Raw genomic sequence first — 21,372 nt, forward strand, 5'->3', positions numbered from 1 at the left:
CCTCACCCCATACTCCCGCAGCACCTCCCACAGTATCTCCCTGGGAACCCGGTCATACGCCTTCTCCAAATCCACAAAGCACATGTAGACCGGATAAGCGTACTCCCAAGCCCCCTCCAGGATCCTTCCGAGAATGAAAAGCTGGTCCATCGTTCCACGACCAGGACGAAAACCGCATTGTTCCTCTTCAATCTGAGGTTCGACAATCGGCCGGACCCTCCTTTCCAGCACCTTAGAGTAAACTTTCCCGGGGAGGCTGAGTAATGTGATGCTTTTGTAATTGGCACACAGCCTCTGACCCCCCTTTTTAAAAAGAGGAACCACCACCCCGGTCTGCCACTCCTTCGGTACTGTTTCCGACTTCCACGCAATGTTGATGAGACGTGTCAACCATGACAGTTCCTCAACACCCAGAGCCTTCAGCATTTCTGGGCGGATCTCATCCACCCCCGGGCCTTTGCCACTGTGGAGCTCTTTAACCACCTGAATGACTTCCCCCCGTGAGATTGGAATTGATCCCCCTTCATACTCCAGCTCCGCCTCTAACATAGAGGGCGGAGTTGTCGGATTCAGGAGTTCCTCCAAGTGTTCCTTCCACCGCCCTAACACACTATCAGTTGAGGTCTACAGTGTCACTTCCTTACACAGCTTGGATGGTTCCCTGTTTCCCCCTCCTGAGGTGTCGGACGGTTTTCCAGAACAACTTTCCTTCTCCATGGCTTCTCCGAACTTCTCCCACATCCATTGCTTTGCCTCGGCCACGGCTGAGGCTGCTATCCTTCGGGCCTGTCGATACCTTGCAACTGCGTCAGGAGTACCCAGGGATAACATATCCCGGAAGGCCTCCTTCTTCAGTCGGACGGCTTCCCTGACCACCGGTGTCCACCAGGAGGTTCGAGGGTTACCGCCCCTTGAGGCACCTAAGACCTTGAGACCACAGCTCCCTGCCGCAGCTTCGGCAATGGAGGCTTTGAACACCGCCCACTCAGGTTCAATGTCCTCAGCCTCCACAAGGATGCCTGAAAAGCTCCGCCGGAGGTGTGAGTTGAAGGCCTCCTGGACTTCGGACTCCTCCAGACGTTCCCAGTTCACCCGCACTACACGTTTGGGCTTACCAGGTCTGTCTGGCAGGGGGCCACTCGACCCAACTCACCACCAGATGGTGATCAGTTCACAACTCCGCCCCTCTCTTCACCTGAGTGTCCAAAACATGCGGCCTCAGGTCCGATGATACGATAACAAAATCGATCATGGACCTTCTGCCTAGGGTGCTCTGGTACTACGTACACTTATGAGCATCCTTATGTTCGAACATGGTGTTTGTTTTGGCCAATCCATGACTAGCACAGAAGTTCAGTAAAGAACCACCACTCCGGTTCAGATCAGGGGGGCCGTTCCTCCCAATCAAGCTCCTCCTAGTGCCTCCATCATTGCCCACGTGTGCGTTGAAGTCTCCCAGCAAGACTAAGGAGTCCCCTTCAGGAGCCCCATACAGGACTTCTTTCAGCGTCTCCAAGAAGGCCGAATACTCTGAACTGCTATTTAGTGCATAAGCACACACAACAGTCAGAGTTTTCCCCCCCATAACCCGCAAGCGTAGGGAGGGCGACCCTCTCCACTGGGGTAAACTCCAACAAAGCGGCACTCAAACGGGGGTTTGTGAGTATCCCCACACCCGCTCGGCGCCTCGCACCTTGGGCAACTCCGGAGAAGAATAGAGTCCAACCCCTATCCAGAAGTAAGGTTCCAGAGCCGACACGTGCGTAGAGGTGAGCCCCACCAGATCCAACTGGTAACGCTCCACCTCCCGCACAAGCTCCGGCTCCTCCCCCCCCCAGAGAGGTGACATTGCACGTCTCCAAAGCCAGCTTCTGTCGCCTGAGTCTGGTCCGTCGAGACCCTCTGCTTTCACTGCCACCCTTCTGGCAGTGCACCCGACCCCATCGCTGTTTCCCGTAGGTGGTGGGCCCATGGGACGGGGAAGCGGAGGTGTTGCCCACGTTGCTTTTTCGGGCTGTGCCCGGCCGGTCTCCATGGCAAGCCCGGCCACCAGACGCTCGCTGATGAGTCCTCCTTCTGGGCCTGGCTCCAGAAGGGGACCACGGGCTTCCTCCGGGCTGGGTATCCTCGCTTTCACGTGTGTTTTTCATGAGGTCTTTTGAACCAATCTTAGTCTGGCCCCTTACCTGAAAGCAATTTGCCATGGGAGACCCTAGCAGGAACACAAGGTTCCAGACAACACAGCCCCCAGGTTCATCGGGGCACACAAACCTCTCCACCACGATAAGGTGCTGGTTCTCAGAAAGCCTTCTAAACTATATTCATTTTTAAAGAAAGGCAACACAAACTGCATCAACAAATCCCTCTCCCCTGGGGTCCTGACATTGACATTAGAAGACATGGCATGGAAGGAGTACAATAATAATAACAAAGAAGGAATTGGGTACATTAGCAATGGAAATGAAACATTTTGCAATTCTTGGTAAAGATTCAAATTATATAGAGTCTCTATCTGCCTTTATGTGTGTCCGGAAAACGCCTTTTTGAAACATGTGGCATCTGAGACCTGTCCCCCAGCAGACACCAAACAGAAGTCAAGAATATTACTGAGCCAGTCCAGCTGCTCAGGGCTTCTACTACTTTAACCCAAGAAGGAGTCACCAATGCACATTCCCATACACAACCAGCTCATCTTTAATAATACCAGCCCATACCAGAAGCCCACATCCACCTTTTTGGTGTCTGAAGTGGAGCTCTGTGCCTGTTGCTGTCAGCAGCGGATAAAGGGAACATTGTGTCATCTGTTGACACTCAGGAGCTTTACAGTGGTATGTCAACAGGGAATATGTTGGCTTTAATCCTCACTTTCAACCAACACTTATCATTTCTGAGTGTCTGTTGACTGTCAATATGTGTTTTACAACAGGTTTTCAAGTCTGTAGATTAAATCAGCATCTTTAAAGTAGACTATCAACTACTCAAAGCTAAGTTCAGAGTCCCAAAAGATAAAGAGTTCCTGCAGACAGGTCAGAGGCTAAGGTGTTTGAATGGGACTTCTTCATCCCACATGCTCCACACATGCACAAGGCTGCGACGTGTTCCAGCTCCAACCCGCTCTACCAGCTCCAGGCGCTTGCAGCTCACATTCATGAAGATGCATGTATGAAGCTCACCAAAAACAGTACAGCACAGAGAGTACATTTTGTGCATCTGACTGGTGTTTGATTGAATCTCAAATTGACTATCTGTTGATGACCTGTAACAGAGAGAAGTTTATCTGCTGATGTTCAACTGATATATACGTGACCATCAGCAGGCAATAGGCCCTGTCCAAAGAGTTTCTGTACACATGCAACTTGAAAGTGAAACAAACACTGAGCCGCTCGTTACCAGGCCGTATACAGGAGATAGTATATGTAATACATTCCCAATAAAGCAATATTACATTTTCAGGTGCTAACTATATTATTGTGTGCTAAAGGCTTACAATATGTGTTTGTTCAGGTAGTTTATTGCATGATTAGTCAAGTTATGACACTATGGTCCGGCCATTACATTTCTGGAGTTTAATCAGTGGCGGTTCTAGAGCAATTTACTGAGGGGGCCAGGCTGGGGCCAGTTATTTTGTGAGAGGGGCACAAAAAAAGCAGCTTAAAAAAGACAAAGACAGTATAAAGTAATTGCGGGAAATAAACATAAACATTGTTTCTGTACAGACATTTATTTCAGTAACTTTAAGTCTAGGTTCTAATCACAGTGATTTGGTAGTTATTTTTTTCATTTAAAATCCTTCTTTATTTACTGAGTTACAATTTTAATGGGTTAGTAAGTGCCGAGTTACATTAGTTCTGCTTGTACTGCTATAGTCAATAAATAGTAATATTATAAACTGCTCCTTGGGAGGGGGGCCACAGGGGGGTCCCAGGACAGTGTTACTTTTTTTTTGTGTGTTGTTTTGTCCTCGTGTCTTGGTGAACCTTTGAAATAATAATAATAATAATAATATTTTATTAAGAAATAGGATGAGAAATGAAACTGTTTTGTAATCTGCACATGGACTTTTAAGAGTTCATATCTACCTTTATTTTATTTCCGGCCCGGAAATGTATACATACTGTATATATGTGTACATGTGTATATATGTGTATACAGTGTGTGTAGGTATCAGGGTAGGAATTTCACGGCGACCATGACGGCCATGGCCGTAGCTTGGATTGGTTGTGCGCACCTCACATGTCATACGTCGCATCCTTCAATCATCATGGTAGCGTCTCGCTATAGGAATACAAGGAGGCCTCGTGGCTGTTTTTGTCTCTCATAGCATTCCCCCGTCTCTCTCGCTCTAGGAACCTCCCTTCTCCTCACCCAGTGGCGTTTTTATATGTACAAAACTGGTGAGGCATGAACAACTTAGATATTTATATAAATGCTTCTTGTACCTTAATACATGGAGTAAAGAACGCTATCACAAAGCAACACTTAACAAAAACAACAACCATGATGCCTCAGCATGAAAACATCAGACTGTAGGAAATCACAGACACGCATCACCGTGGTTACAATAGCATCGATCCAGCAGATCGATAGCCTAAAGGCTAAACACAGACATCAACATAAACTATAGTTTCGCTCACCAAAGCTCAAGTAGATGGTCAACTTTTTCATTTTCTGTTTGTGTTATTCAGCGCTGGTGATGTAGTCTAAGCCCTCTCGTCTCTTCTTCATAACTATGCTTTTTGCTGCACACTTTTACAGCCAATCAGCTCTGACTTATGAGATAGCGTTTTAGTTTGCCTGCGAGTGCTTGGCCCCACTTGTAAATTATTTTTTGCCGCACACATTGAATGAAAAACTACTCCATTCAATGCGCAGTATAGTAAAAAAGTGATTTGTTTTCCATTTATGTGTTTTTATTATCAGAAAGTTGTTTATTTGTAAGCTCCAAATCCTAATTTTTCCCTAAATGGCCTTTGTGCCCTGGCATGTGGCCTTTGTGCCCTAAAATGACGAAATTCCAAGCCTGGTAGGTATATATAGAATTTCATTTTTTTGTGTTTGTATGTGTAAACATACACACATGGAAACCTGCCTTCCAAGTTTGCAGTTAAATGCATAAACTGTGTATTTCAGGATGCTGATGTGTGTGACTTGGCAGCCGCTGGACACACCCAATGTGTGTGTGTGTGTGTGTGTGTGTGTGTGTGTGTGTGTGTGTGTGTGTGTGTGTGTGTGTGTGTGTGTGTGTTTGTGTGTGTCTTAAGGAAGCAGACACTGCTACAAACTCACTCAGTGTTCAGGAACAGAGCAGCAGTGTGCTCCCCCCCTGAGAGCAGACAGCAGCATGGTGCTTCACAGAGAGTTCAACTCTGCAGGCCGGGCCCCTGGCCTGCAGGTCTGGAGGATCGAGAGTCTGGAGCTGGCCCCTTTGCCACAGAGCTCGTACGGAAGCTTCTACAGCGGAGACGCCTACGTGATCCTCCACACCGTGAGGCAGGGGGACCGCTCGTCCTACTGCTTGCACTACTGGCTCGGTGAGTGAGACCTTCTCTTAGGGACCCAGTCCGTGTTGTCTGCACTCACATTAAAACGGTACCAGGATTAAACCTGATACGACACTCCAACTGGACAAAATGCGGCTCCAATCAATTAAAAAAGAATACGTGAAATTAGCTTGGTAAGATTTTTTAAAATAAGATGCGATATTTACATACTCCAGATTTTGTAACTAGCTGGGAAAAGTTGTTTTGAGCTATATTAAGGACATTTTGTGTAAATAAGCCAGAAATGCTCACAAGTGTTCCGTTTTTTTAGTGTTCTGATTTTAGTTGGTGGTTTTTCATACAAATGTGTTATCTAATATTAAGTAATATTATTTTTTCAATCAAGATGATCCATCTTTAACAAATACGTTGTGACATATACAACAAAACTTCATCTGAGGTACAACTGAAAACCAATGTCTCTGACTTAACAACATACTTGAGATGCATTGTACATAAACAAGACCCAACAGCTCACTGGGTTGTTACTTCTTAAATTATTGTCTCTTATATCAAGTGTAAAGATATTCTGACTAGAAATAAGACACATTTACTTGGCAAGATTTCAAGTCTTTACAGTGCAGGTGCTTTCTCACAGTTAAAGAAAGCTGACATTAAATATCATGTGGACAGCTGTCCATCATCATCAAGCTTCACTCATGATTCCATCCAATAATAAGTGCTTTTTTAGACTAATATCCTGACAGCACGTTCCCAGCAGTCAGAGACTCTTCCAGTCCGACCACTGACTTCCTCTCAGACCATGGCATGCAGTCAGTCAGGCTGACTCTCTTTACTTCACGTGGAAACATTAACTGACAGCCTGACATGTTTTCATCAGAGCTCTTTCTCTTTCCCTAACCTCACAGCAACGTTTTTATTCACAGATATTGTACAAAGGAACATACAGTATCAAAATGAAGAATGAAGTTGAAATCACTGAATCTGTTGTAATTTCTAACAAGGTAATGAAAGTAAAGTCATCTGGTCCGTCAGATGTTTGATATTGGCTTTAGCTAATGTTCAAAGGCACCTTTTAGAAAGCTGTCACCGCAGAGACAAATTGTTTTTTAACAGAGTGTATTTTAATGGCAGCCGGTGGTCGGATATGAATCTGTGGATGGCAGCATCATGACACAGGCTGTTGCTGCAAACTGTGCGACACCTTGAGGTCACATGACTGCTTCTGTTCAGAAAAGCTGCTGTACACACACACACACACACACACACACACACACACACACACACACACACACACACACAATATACAGTGAAACAGGAAATACCTCTGGGGTTAATCAGTGGGCCGACCTCCATCGTCATCTCTGAACTCTTGAGTGGAAAATCAATAAGACTAAGATATTTACATGCTCTTACCGTCCGAGAGCACATCAGCATTCATTATTCACCATACTGCCTCCTCCCACAGCGGCCACACGGGTGTGTGTGTGTGTGTGTGTGTGTGTGTGTGTCCGTGTGTCCGTGTGTGTGTGGAGAGGCAAAACTCATACTAATACTCCATTATTGAAATAAATAATGTGAATTTGACACAAAGGCTTATTTCCAGAAATAACAGATTCCTTAAATGTGTTCAGTTCTGGTACAGAACCCGGTTTTACCAAGATCAACCTAATGCCCTAAAGCCGCACCCCTCTCAGGAGTTCCATTTTATATGTTCCACTGCTCTTCCTCTGAGCCCTGCTTGTCTCACAGGAAGGGAGTGCAGCCAGGATGAGAGCAGTGCGGCTGCCATATTCACTGTGCAGCTGGACGACCACCTGGGGGGAAAGCCGGTGCAGTACCGGGAGCTGCAGGGCGCCGAGTCTACCACCTTCACCAGCTACTTCAAGGGAGGGATCACCTACAAAGTACGACTCGTATTCATTACTGCTCTCAGCGATGCAATCACCTGATTTGATTTCAGTCTGATTAAAGTTAGCAACCTTTTACTGACAAACACTGCCCGGGGGGTAAAATATTTCCATCCTTTCAAATGAGCATGAATGAACTTTGTTAGATTTTTTTTATTTCTACTTCAAAGAGAAAAAAATGGAGACATTTTTATTAAGGTGGGAAATAACATGACCAAAAGAAGTGACTACTGACAGGTAAACATAGAAGGTAAATAAGGGAGACTCAAAAGGACACATGGAGGAGTTATTGATATGACATATGTGTGTTTCTGAGAACAAATATCAACAATAAAGATAATAATTAGCGTTTAGTTTTTAAATATAATATATAAGCTATTTTGGGATTCAATAAAAAAAATACAGACATTGTTTGAGAAAAAAGTATTTCTAACTGGAGAATGACAGACAGCAGCCTGCAGGGCCACACAGGGCCACAGGGGGCCGTACTAAGCAGCACAGAGATGCAGGTTGGAGGTAGAGTAGAAGTTTGACCATGTTTTCCGCTTTCAGACAGGAGGCGTGGCCTCAGGTTTCCACCATGTGGTGACCAATGAGCTTTCAGCCCGGAGGCTCCTCCACATCAAGGGACGGCGGGTTGTCAGGGCCTCTCAGGTAGCCCTCAGCTGGACCAGCTTCAACAGCGGGGACTGCTTCATCGTTGACCTTGGAGATGTAAGGACATTTAACCTCTTCCTGTGTTGATGAACCTGGAACATGATGTTTGTGTGCTCACTCTGTTCCCTGACCTGCAGAGGATCTACCAGTGGTGTGGGTCCAAGTGCAACAAGTTTGAGAGACTGAAGGCAGCGCAGGTGGCTAGAGGTATCCGTGACAACGAGAGGAATGCTCGTGCTCACCTGGAGGTTGTGGAAGAAGGAAGTGAGCCATCCAGGTTAACTGACGTGAGTGTCCCCCTGTTCTCTTCTCTCCCACAGACTCAGTGTCTCTATCTGATCACACATTCTTCCCCTGCAGATGTAGTTTGATGAGAAAAAAAACCTGAAACCAAGATACAGTAGCTTTAGCAAACTCCATCCACTTAAGAAGACTGTAAGATCTGATGGCTCTCTTTTAGTTTTAGCGTGAGACGTACAGATGCTCCAGACTCTCTGTGCATGGACTGAACGGTACATGGACTTTAATCACGCCTTTCTAGTCTTCAGTCTACTGAAAGGGCTTTAGCTATAGGACTTCCACATATGTATGAAGAGATATGAGGAGAGAGGAGGCGAGGAGAGAGGAAGCGGGCAACAGGCATTAAATAATCAACCTCCTTCTTGTCTTGCAGCGTCATTTTAAACACTTTTGTTATGCAGCTGTATTTTAGGATCTATTTCAGGTGAGCACATCAGAGATCCTGATCATTTCAGACAACTTAAAGATCAAACACAGAATCACAGAATATATGAAACCATTCACTCCTGTCTGCCGCTCTACAGGCATGGGAAACGTGTCACCTTCATATTAATGAGAATATGTTTCATAACATGCAGCCTGATGGATGGCGCTTATTTACTGGCTGTTAATCTGGTTTTGTAAATTAATTGCATGTGAGATTTAGATGTATAATACAGAGTTCACATAGTTCCTCTCCTCTCAGTTTCTGCGAGTATGCATGAGTGACAGGGAGGAGGGAGGACCGCACATTCTTCCAAGTTCGTTTTTTTTTATAAATCTTTGCTGGGAAATCAGCATACACGTGTGCAGTGTTGGGTGTAACACGTTACAAAAGTAAATACGTTAGAGTAATGTATTACTTTTTGCTGTAATGCAGTTACAACACATTTTAACCCAAATATGCAGTATAAACACATTATAAACAGTCATTTAAGAGCAAAGATAATGAAATAAACACAACAGGTATAAAATACATGAATAAAAGTTACAATGCAGAATAAAAGTCACAGTGCAATGTTAGATCATAGCAGTTCAATTAAAAGCAGCCGCAAAAAGAAATGTTTTCAGCCTGCATTTAAAAGTAGCAAGAGTCGCAGAGGCCCTGCGGGGTTCTGGGAGTTTGTTCCACATATTTGGAGCATAAATAACTGAACGCTGCCTCTCCTTGTTTAGTTCTAAGGCTGGGGACAGAAAGTTGACCTGAGAGTTCTGGAAGGTTCATAATGTAGCAGGAGATCACAAATGTATTTTGGGCCTAAACCATTCAATACTTTATAAACCAGCAGCAGAAGTTTGAAATCAATTATTTGACAGACAGGAAGCCAGTGTAAATACCTCAGATCTGGAGTGATGTGATCCTCTCTCTTAGTGTAAAGACTTCAGATCTGGAGGGATGTGATCCACTCTCTCAGTGTAAAGACTTCAGAACTGGAGTGATGTGATCCACTCTCTCAGTGTAAAGACTTCAGAACTGGAGCGATGTGATCCACTCTCTCAGTGTAAAGACTTCAGAACTGGAGTGATGTGATCCACTCTCTCAGTGTAAAGACTTCAGAACTGGACTGATGTGATCCACTCTCTTAGTGTTAGTGAGGACTCGAGCCGCAGCGTTCTGAATCAGCTGCAGATTTCTAATGGATTTCTTAGTGAGACCTGTAAAGACACCGTTTCAGCAGTCCAGTCTACTGAAGATAAAAGCATGGACAAGTTTTTCTAGATCCTGCTGTGACATTATTGCTTTAATCCTAGATATGTTCTTCAGGTGATAGTAGGCGGACGTAGGAACTGTTTTAATGTGACTGTTGAAATTCAGGTCAGAGTCCATGACTGCACCTACATTTCTGGCGTTAGCTGTTGTTTTGAACATTGCTGACTGAAGCTCAGAGCTGACTTTTTGTCGTTCCTCCTTTGATCCAAAAACAATTACCTCGGTTTTGTCTTTGTTTAATTGGAGAAAGTTCTGACTCATCCAGTCATTGATTTGTTCAATGCACTTACTCAGTGTTTGAATTGGAGCACAGTCTCCTGGTGAAATGGTAATGTAAATTTGTGTATCATCTGCATAGCTACGGTAACTTGTTTTGTTGCTTTTCATTATCTGAGCCCGTGGTAGCATGTAGATGTTAAAGAGAAGAGGCCCCAAAATGGAACCTTGAGGAACCCCACATGTCATATTTGTCAGCTCTGATGTGTAGCTGCCTATAGAGACAAAGTGTTTCCTTCCAATTTACAACTGCTGCCGAAAGTCCCAACCAGTTTTCTAGTCGGTCTAGTAATATGTTGTGGTCAACAGTGTCAAATACAGCGCTGAGATCTAATAATACTAACACTGAGATTCTGCCACTGTAAGTGGATGTCATTGAAGACCTTAACAAGAGCAGTGTCAGTGCTGTGATGCGGTCGAAAGCCTGACTGGAACACATCAAAACAGTTATTTAAAAGCAAGAAATTACTCAGCTGTTTAAAAACTACTTTTTCAATGATTTTACCTAGAAATGGGAGGTTTGATATGGGCCTGTAATTATTCATTACTGAAGCGTCCAGATTATTCTTTTTTAAGAGTGGTTTAATGACTGCAGTTTTCAGGGCCTGTGGAAATCATCTGAGTGGAGAGACCTGTTTACTTTATGAAGTAGATCTGAGGACATGCTATGAAAAACATTTTTGAAAAATCTTGTAGGTATAATCTCAAGGCAGCAGGAGGAGGACTTCAGATGTTGAATAATGTCCTCTAGGTCTTTATCATTAATCTGGTGGAATTGTGTCATGGTGTTTGAATTGATTTTAAGTGGACATAAGGACAACACATTTGCTGTACCTGATACAGAAACACCGACTGCCTGTCTGATTTTCAGAATTTTGTCAGTGAAAAAGGAAGCAAATTCATTGCAGGCCCTGGTGGATTGAAATTCTGATACTGACACTGGGGGGTTTGTTAGTCTCTCAACGTTAACAAACAAGGAACGTGTTGTTTGTTTGTGTTTTTGGCAATGATGTCAGAGAAGAAAGACTGTCGTGCCTTTTTCAATTCCAAATTATAAAAGCCGAGTCTTCCTTTATAGATTTCAAAGTGAACCTGGAAAAAAATGTTTCTCCACCTGCGTTCAGCTTTTCTGATCTCTCTTTTTTCTGTTCTCACGCTCATGGCCTTTCTCCATGGAGATATTTTCTTGCCACATACCTCCTTTACCTTAGTGGGAGCAATGGCATCTATGACATTTTTAACTTTTGAATTAAAAAGATCAACTACCTCATTTACTGAGATGTTAGCAAGGGCTAGTGTGGGAGAAACCTTCTGAACAAACATTTCCCTCGTGCCTTTTTGTGGTAATTTCTTTTTGAACATCTTTGTGAACAGGAATAAAGCTCTCAAAAAAAACACAGGAATGATCAGAGAGTGCAGTCACCGCAACCTCAGAGATGTTCAGACCCTTTGAGATGATTAAGTCTAGAGTGTGCCCCTTGTTGTGCGTCAGAACCATTACATGCTGAGTAAGTCCGTAGTTATCCAGAACACAGAACAGTTCTTTAGCCCCTCTGTCCTCTGGGTTGTCAACATGGATGTTGAAATCACCAACAATGACTAGACGTTCAAAATCAATACACATTATAGACAGCAGTTCAGCAAAGTCATCAAAAAAGCTTGCACAGTATTTGGGGGGTCTATAGATGTTTAGGAACATAGCTCGAGAGGAGCATTTCAGAAGGGCCACCTATTCAAAAGATGGAAAGTTTCCATAAGAGGTCTGCTTGCATTGAAGGGAATCATTAAACAAAATAGCAACTCCACCCACTTTCTTATGCATTCTAGCCTGACTCATAAAACTAAAGTTGGGAGGGGTTGATTCGATAAGAACAGCTGTGCTTTTATTTTGGTCTATCCAAGTTTCAGTTAAAAACATTAAATCCAGATTGTGCTTGGTGATAAAATCATTGATTAAAAATGTCTTTCCTGCTAACGACCTGACATTTAATAAAGGTAGTTTCAGCTTGTTAAATAAACTATCAGTCAGATTTTATGTGACAAGCTGTGACTGACGTGGAATCGCAGCTAAATTTGATAAATTCACACTAACAGTTGAGCGCTTTCTGTTTCTAAGCTGATTCACCGTTCTTAATCTATAACCTATCAACACAGATATCGGCCAAGCTATTGGCATTCAGGGTCCCGGCATGTTCTGGAAAGAGTTGAGAGTGCCATATGCCCTTGAGCCTGGACCCAGTACATATCAGTTAGAGCTTGTTGCCTTTTCTACACACACATCCTTATCAGGCTCCGGAGACAGCGGATGCGGTTTCGAAGGGGGAGGAGGTGGTGCACGTTTTGTTTTGGATGATTGTGATAGGCATGGTGATGAATACGGGGGAGCTGGTGCACGTGTCTGCTTCGGTGATTGTAGTTGAGGGACGGGGGTCTGCTTGCGAATCTCGTGAACCATGTTCAGGCAGGATTGTAGGCGGTCACTGAGCTGCTGGTTGGAGGAGTCTGGGCTCAGAAAGCTGGATGGCGGTTTGGGTGTTGAAGGGAGATTATCCTCAAAGGCGTTGATGGATGGCAGTCGAGAACCCTCCTTTTGTCTCATAGGTCTCCTATAATCACGACTCTCCTCAGGCAGGTGCAGTGATAGGTCTTCAAGGCTTTCTATGCACTGTGTTGTGTCCTTCTCCTGTTTTGATTCCTCGTGTTGCTTGTCCTTGGCATAGGGAGCAGATTGATGATGCAGGCAGTTGAATATGTTGGAAATAAACAATTTTACTCCTGACTTGTTCAGAAAAAGTCAATCTGCCTAGAAAAGATGTCTGCGGTCCCAGAAAAAGTTAAAATTGTCAATAAAATGGACAGAATGTTCAGTACAGGCAGTTGAGAGCCACGTGTTCAGTGCAAACAATCTGCTGAATCTCTCCACTCCTCTTCTGACTGGCGGTGGAGGGCCACTGATGAAAACCTCAGCATTTAGAGAGCTGACAGTTTTCAAGAGACCTTTAAAGTCTTCTTTCAACACTTCTGACTGTTGTTTCACGACATCATTTGTTCCAATGTGCAGTACCACATTTTTCAAAGTCAGGTGTTCAGCCCTAATATGCAAGATCTTGGTAGCCAAGTCAGAGACCATATCCTTGGGAAAACAGAGTACTTTGGTGTTGTTTAGACTTTTTAAATCTCTTACAGCAGAGTCACCCACAGTCAGAGTTTCAGGCCTAGTCGTTAGCTTTCTTTTACTTTCCCAGTAACTTTTGGTTCTTACCCTGCTGTGTGAAGAAGACAGGTTATCCAGGTCATCAGAAAAAGATCTTGGGTTCTGTGTCAGTGGAGCATATCTGTTCTGAAGTGGCACACTTGGTTGTTTAGGAGGATTGTTTGCAGTCCTCCCTTTAGCAGCTGTCCACGGCTGATTCCTAGTATGAACTTGGGCTGAGGATGCGCTCTGCCTGGGTGATATCAATGCAGGCCAGCCGGTCACATCACAGACCTCAGAGCGCTGGGCTCTGCTGGTTATTCGTCCTCCCAAATCCCATGAAGATGATTTACTCTTAGGCTTTGCAAGTTTTTGGAAGTCATCTGTAGAGAGGGGAGTAGGGTGGCCAGACGTCCGGCTTTAGGCCGGATAGTCCGGCTTTTCAATGTCCTGTCCGTATTTGTCCTCCCTTCTTGACAAATACGATTTTGCTGCTAACTAGCTTAAGCTAAGTAGCACGCAGTACCAGCAGTCTAGGCTTTAGCTGTTGCTAGGCCACGCTACTATCAGACTGGGGTCATCGTAAAACTACTGAAATATGGCCAAAGCCCTCCGTCTATTTTTGAAGAATAACCGTCCCAGTGATAACTTAACTTAAGGAGTCGCTGCTCGAGGTTTTCAGAAAGGAAAAATAGGAAAAATCATCAAAAAAAGTAAGCAAAAGCAGGAGCAAGCAGAAAGGCGTCTGCACTGTCGAAGTCCAAGGGCACAAACATGTACTGCCAGATAGATACATAGCTTTAATTAAGGAGCTGCAATAAACTACATTTTAGCATTTAAAGCCCTACTTTTGCGGTTATTTTGGTGAAAGTAACTCAAAGTAACGCAAAAGTAGTGTAACGCATTACAGTTTAGAGACAGTAATAATGTGATGTAACTTATTACTTTAAAAAGACAGTAATAAGTCATATGTACTGTATTACATTTTAGAAGTAACTTGCCCAACACTGCACGTGTGTGCATGAGACCGCTGGTGGCCCCTGCTGCTGGCCCCTGCTGCTGGCCCCTGCTGCTGGCCTGCTTACAGCACCTTACGTGTTCCTCAAGTGACTCTTGATATTCTTCCACTGCTGTCCCTGCTCTCTGATGGAGGTTTGTTGTTCTGTTCGTCCCAATGACAGGTGCTGGGGGGGAAGCCGGAGCTCTCAGAGGGAGACGCTGAGGACGACTCAGAGGCAGACGTGTCCAACAGGAGGATGGCCAAACTCTACATGGTACATTAAACTCAAACACAATACCAGTGCCTCTATTCCAGTTACTAACTGTGAATCCTAACAGAGGCAACAGAAACACTGATGAACACTTAACACGAAGGGTGGATTTACTCCATCAGACCGAGATCCAGTCCTTTGGTTGCTGATGAGTTGACACTGCTCTGAAGATGCAAAGTTTCTTTGAATAAAAACTTTAACTGAGGACGGGAAAGCTTTCAGTTCACACAGTTTATTCAAAAGGTATGATATGAAGATGTTCCTTCGTATCTGGATAGTGAAACATGGCTTCTGAGCTACAAAAGCCTTGTTCATATTAGACTTTCTAGCTCTTTATTCTGTCGAAGGTCTTCACGGTGAAGTCGGTCAATGGCACACATCTTTAGTTCAAAGTTCCCCCGATGTCATGGCAACAACAACCAACGACAATCTATCAGCGGTTTTGTAATGAATAAATTAAATGCATACAACAAGTCTTAATGTCTTCAAGCAAAAACATCACAATCCAACAATACTGTAGCTGTGAAGTCACCATAGAAGTAGTGGATTTACAAAATACTGTGGAGCAGAAACACCTATGGACACCTGCAAAAAATGTTCATCAAAATATGCTTAGGCCCACTACTAATGTTATATTAGAAAATACGGAGGCATTAAGTGTGTGTTGTGAGTTGTTTGAATTTGAGTTTAAACGCATTTCAGTGGGCTTACTTATTATTAGCCTATGCACTGTATAGGTTATGTTGCCTATCCATTGTAAATGTAACCAAGCTGGTAAAAATCACCATTAGTTTTTAATATTATTAGCTTATTAAACTACTGAAAAATAAACAGTGTCTATATCAATATGTGGCAGCTAAAAACTTAATCTCATTGTCCTACCTTAATGGAACCGTATGCGACGCTTCGCTGTGGCATCGTAGGCATCAATAATGTCCTCTGCTTGGATTTGTTCTGTGAGGTCGCTCTCAATTAATCAGGCTCAGTGTTAACAACCTCTCCTGATGCATCATTGTTCTCAGCCAGTTTCGGATACGCCGCATTGCTGAGAATGACCTCTCACATGTTGCTGTGCCAATGGGTAATGAGAGGGCCAGGCAAAAAAGTTTTTTGTAGTTAGGATAGTGTCCAGTGACCAGTTCCTTTTTTATATTTTCAATCGATACACTTGGGAGTTTTGTCGTCACCATTGTCATCTCAGTCAGTGCAAGTTTTGTGTTGATGGAGAGGAGGCTTGTGTACTGGCTGTGAAGGCTCTCTGCCCCTCTGAAGTCACATCTGAACACTGCATCCACACTGACTGCAATTCTGCCATTGGCGGCGATGAAAACCATGTTGAATACTCATCCAGAAGTGTATCCAGGACAGGATAGTATAGCTGAATTGTCCATTTCTTTTTCAAGCTGTTTTTGTCTGTGCTTGTTTGGTAACCTATGGCCAAGGGTGCTGCTGACTGTGGTGGAAACTTCTGAAGCAATGGAGACGAAACTCAGCGAGACACTGGAGAGCAGGAACTTGATGGCAAAACACTGTTGGGTTTATTCGGAGTTACGGCCGGAGAATTGACAAGACATTTACTGTAGACACGAGTTGCCACAGCGGTTGCCAATTCTGAAGATCTCGACTATAGGAAGAGGTTTTAGCTAGTTCCAAATGGATAATCAACATTCTTCAAACGCCAGACTAAACAATATGTTTAACTTAATCTAGGTCACAAAAAAAGGTGTTTACCGGAGCATCTGTGTCCAGATAAACTGGCGCTAGCTGTCCCTAAACAATAAAGCCAATCTTAGGTCAGCTTGAGCTTGTACCCACTGTGGGAACAACAAGGCTTCGGAAGCCCAGGCTGCTCCTCCTAAATGAAGATAACAGCCCCTGCAAGGCCATAGAGCCAGGTCAGAGGAGGACAGAGAGAAGAGATGCAAATGAGCTAAAAATTTACAAGCTTACACAAAATATTCCCTAACAGTTCCTCTGTTTTTATCAATTTTGATAACTTACTAAACCGTAATCTAAAAATACATTTGTGTGGACTTGTAAAAATGAGACTCTTCGGAAAAGTTGTAGGCACTCTACTTCACATTATATTTCATCACAGTATCAAAACATTCAAGATTGAAACATTCAATCACAATGACTGACGCACCAGTCACAATACAAATCATCTGCCAACATTGTTCTGGAGCATCTTTTTTAAAGCACAGTGATAAACATACATGAAATTCACAGTTACATAATAACATGAGCATTTAAAGTTCTAATAAGTTTAATCATTAATTATTTGTTGTTGTTTATCTTTATCAGATTATCATTAATCGTTGTACTAATTTATTTACTTTAAAGTTATAAATCTAAATCAAAGCTGAGCTACAGTTGTAAGCTGAACATTAGTCAGTAAATCATTAACATTACTTAATTCAGGCTACAGTTAAAATCAATCAAAGCATAAATTGTAAGGCTGAATTGCCACTCCACCTATGAATACAATTAAGTTTATTTTGCTCAAAATAAAAATTAATCAAAGCTATTTCATTCATTCCAGTCAAAGTCAAAGAAGTAAAGTTTTATCAAATCAATGTCTATGAAGTTCTAAAAGAACATCAAATCATTCTTTAAACATTCCAACAAGCTGAAAAGGAAAGGTTGGAAGGGAAATGGTGGCAGTGAATTTAACCAGCCCTGAACCCCATGACCCCAGTGTCCCTGATAAATCTCCCAAAGTAAACCCATGAGTTTCGTGCAAAGTTTTAATCCCCTTAGCAGTATCGTAAGCCATATCCATGACCTCAGGTGTAGCGTCGGAAATGTAAGAGCAATACTCAGCTCCAATCACCTTGCATGTGCCCCCCTGTGCTGCCAGCAGAAGATCCAGTGCCATTCGGTTCTGTAAAGCTACAGTTCTAACTTCTTGAAGCTCCTTGTGCTCAGCTAACATTGCTAAGTTGGAGACATTGAGGTGGTTTTCCACAATTTTGGACAGGGCGACAATTTCTTGTTGAGACACATAGATGCCGTACCAAGGCAGGACAACGTCTGCTGACCTGGCGATATGGACCTATGGTCCCTGTGTAAGGAGTGGAAAATGCCTGCAAGTTCCCTAGGCTCTACCGTACGAAATAGGGGGATCAAACAGGCTAGATAATAGGTTCCCTCAAAAGTATCGTACAGCACACAACTGTAGGCCTTGTCACCACACACCAAATACACTCTCTCAGGGAGGGGAGCCGTGGTCAATTTTACCTTAACTATGGTGTTGCAATCGCTGTGTCCCATGTTGTTGGAGGGCAAGAAACCTCCGGCATTCAGGAAACAGACTGGGACATTCCTCCACTCATGCACCACAACTGGGGGAATATAAACTGAACAGTCACGGGTATGGGTCTTACTTAAAGGCAATGGTACAGAACAGTCATGTATACGAACTTTAATTGACTCCACAGTCCAAGTGCCGAACCAGGGTTGAACCGCGACCAAGGCCTCAACCAACAGGGATGGAGTGTGCGGTTGAGGAGAGCATGGGGGACTTGTGGAGTTAATTGAGCAATTGGTTTGGACTAGAGCTAATTGGAATTTGTAATCAAAGGCCAAACTTACATACTTTGTCATAAATATTAGTCTCAAAAAAGTCAAATGGTTAAAGCTGCTGGGCAAATAATCCTTATTTACAGTGTCAATGATGAGTAAGATTAGTCCTTGATATGGTAATGGTTTCTCAGGATCAATGGGATAGGAGGGGGTGTAACAATCGTCTGCCTCGCCACTAATTCGAGACGCTATATCACTCAACTCATGTACTAGCATGTAGTCGGCTTTCGTAAAAAGAATTGAGCTAAACATGGGAGAGTGCATTGATTTTGGTATGTTCTGACACAGCCAACAGTGGCTGAGGTTACGCTCATGAGCTAAGGATGTTAACGGTTAATCGACTATCGATTAATTGTCGAAAAGAATTTACTCGATTAAATTAAATTAATTGTGACTAATTGAACATTGTAATCTATGACCGTTTCCCACAGGACGTTCTTGAACGTGACCCGAGATTCTCGCGAGCCGCTAGAGCTAGACACAAACTTGAGGCGGCAAAAAAACTAAAACAAACAATGATGAGGCGGTCAAAACGGAGTGGAGTGTGGGAGCATTTTAGATTAATTAACGATGAAAAAGACGCACAATGCAAACTTTGCGGTGCTACATTTAAATACAACAGCTCTACAAGTTCGTTAAGATACCACCTGAACAACTTGCATGTAACGTTAGCCATTCCGTCGCCTTCACAACCTACAATTGCTGCTGTGCTGGGAAGGCGAGTATGCGACCAAAGAAAAGCAGACGGCATTACTCAGAGAATTTGCGGGATGATTGAAAGAGATATAATGCCAATTAGCACCACCGAGGCCGAGGGATTTCGGGAGCTGATACAATTCATGGAGCCAGGATATAACATCCCTTCGCGAGCGACTGTGACTTCCAACTTGGAGGCACGCTACGAAATTAAGAAGGCTAAGCTAAAAACATGTTTGTCCGCGGCTAATGTGGCTCTGACGACGGATTGTTGGACAGCACTGACTACAGAAAGCTACATCACGATTACTTGCCACTATATTGAAAACGACTGGCAGGTAAAGTCGGCAGTCCTTCTTACGGAGAGCTTATCCGAGAGACATACAGCTGATAATTTAGCTGCCAAACTGAACCAGGCTGTGGAGTCATGGGGACTCACCGGCCGTGTAGTAGCCTGTGTGCACGACAACGCTCGGAACATTGTTTCAGCAAACAACCCCGCACGAGTCAGTTGGAAGTCAGTGTGTTGCTTTGCTCATACTTTAAATCTGGCCGTCAATGACGGATTCGCTGCTGCTGGTGTCAACCGAGTAATTGGAGCTGCTGGCAGGCTGGTCAAGCACTTCAATCACAGCACACCAGCAACGAAAGCGCTAGAAGCAAAACAAAGACAAATGCAGCTACCAGCTCATCGGCTCATTCAGTCCTGTAAGACCAGGTGGAACTCTGTACATGCGATGTTTGGCAGACTCGTAGAACAGCGATGGGCCGTGTGTGCTGTGCTATCAGACCGCTCAGAGACCAAGCTTTCAGATGCGAGGACGCTGGAGTTGAGAGACGACTTCTGGCAGCTTATGGAGGACATAGCGCCAGCACTAGAGGCTCTCCAATGTGCTACTACTGTAATGTCAGCAGAGGCGGAGGTATCCATATCCAACACGTACCCCATCACATTTAGTCTGATTAACACGCATCTCAAGATGGCAAATGGAGACAGCAACAGAGTGGCGGAATTCAAATCTAAAGTGCGCACTTCGTTGGGGGAACGGATGAAGGTAAGCTATGGCCATTAATTAATTAAACTCTTCGATCACATTTGAGCTATATAACAGATTATGGGGTGAATCACTTATCACCAACACATTGTCACAGTGTAAACTGCGTTTTTATGCAGTTGTACCCTTGTCATGTCAAACCTTATTAAATAAAACTCTAATGCTAGCTTTCTCCTTTATTTAATTTTAACAGGTTGAGTCTGAAGACCTCACATCAACAACACCAATGATAGCAACGATGCTGGACCCACGGCATAAGCACCTGGGATTTCTAAGCCCAGCAAGCAGGATCTCAGCTAATACCAAACTGCTTGAACTGGCTATGGAAGAACATGTGGACTCCACATCAACAAATGAAGCCACCACTGGAGATGATGTGCCAGTCCAGGGAGCTACACTTCAGAGACACACTTCTGCTATGACTCTTCTACTGGGTGAAAACTATACCACCAGCAGCAACGATGACATTAAAGAGGAAGTGGACATGTTTCTGAAGGATGCCTCACCACTCCTTGATTCCAGTCCCACAGAATGGTGGAAAGTCAATGAAGGAAGATTTCCGAGGCTGGCAAATGTGGCACGACGATATCTGTGCATACCGGGCACGTCTGTCCCATCAGAACGTGTATTCTCAGCAGCTGGCCTGACTGTAAACAGGCTGCGCACACGACTTACTCCTGACCACGTTAATATGCTTATTTTCTTGAACAAAAATAGAGGGGTCTAGGTCAGGAGCCTATTCAAAACACATTGAGACAGGAATGTTTTTGTTTCAGGAGAGGTAGCCTATATCTTCATTTGACTGTTCTAAGGGTCGCCCTCTAATGTTACTGTCACCTTCCTCAGGGATGATTTAAGTTGTGTTCAGAATATATTTGAAGTTTCCAGGGCTAGTTATCTTACTGTTACCTTTCTCAGACCAAAGGGGATTATAAATGCTGCTAATGTTTCAAGTTTTACATATGTAGTTAACCAGATTATAATGTGTAGGCTTAATATTGTGTAGGCTAGGCCTACCCATATTGTTTAGATTTCTATTTAAAATTAATTTTATTTTGCTTAATGTTTCACATGCGACAGGTGAGCCAGTGCACAATTATTTTGTTATGTATTTTAATTTTCTGTGCTTAATGTATTTTGTTAAACTACATAAATGCCATTATCTGCACATTATCCTAACTGGTACAATAAAACATCAATTGTGCAATATAGCATGCATTTTTATTCAGTAAATAAGC

At 43.6% G+C, this 21,372-nt stretch overlaps 1 protein-coding gene and 1 long non-coding RNA gene across 2 annotated transcripts in view; both read left to right on the forward strand.

Annotated features, from left to right (window-relative positions):
- Positions 1–5,338: 5,338 nt before the first annotated feature.
- The window catches only part of scin (scinderin), a 55,029-nt gene continuing 38,995 nt past the window's right edge, over positions 5,339–21,372 (forward strand). The window contains exons 1-5 of the mRNA XM_063899037.1: positions 5,339–5,531; positions 7,254–7,408; positions 7,964–8,125; positions 8,206–8,355; positions 14,709–14,801. Coding sequence (XP_063755107.1) covers positions 5,342–5,531; positions 7,254–7,408; positions 7,964–8,125; positions 8,206–8,355; positions 14,709–14,801 — 750 coding nt within the window. The 5' untranslated portion in view covers positions 5,339–5,341. The remainder of the gene's footprint in view (positions 5,532–7,253; positions 7,409–7,963; positions 8,126–8,205; positions 8,356–14,708; positions 14,802–21,372) is intronic.
- LOC134874844 (uncharacterized) lies at positions 18,718–21,345 on the forward strand. Its single transcript, XR_010167132.1, has 2 exons — positions 18,718–20,134; positions 20,328–21,345. It is a non-coding gene; the product is annotated as an uncharacterized LOC134874844 (long non-coding RNA).

Source organism: Eleginops maclovinus, chromosome 13, assembly GCF_036324505.1.
Source record: "Eleginops maclovinus isolate JMC-PN-2008 ecotype Puerto Natales chromosome 13, JC_Emac_rtc_rv5, whole genome shotgun sequence".
In the NCBI taxonomy this organism is placed as follows: Eukaryota; Metazoa; Chordata; class Actinopteri; order Perciformes; family Eleginopidae; genus Eleginops; species Eleginops maclovinus.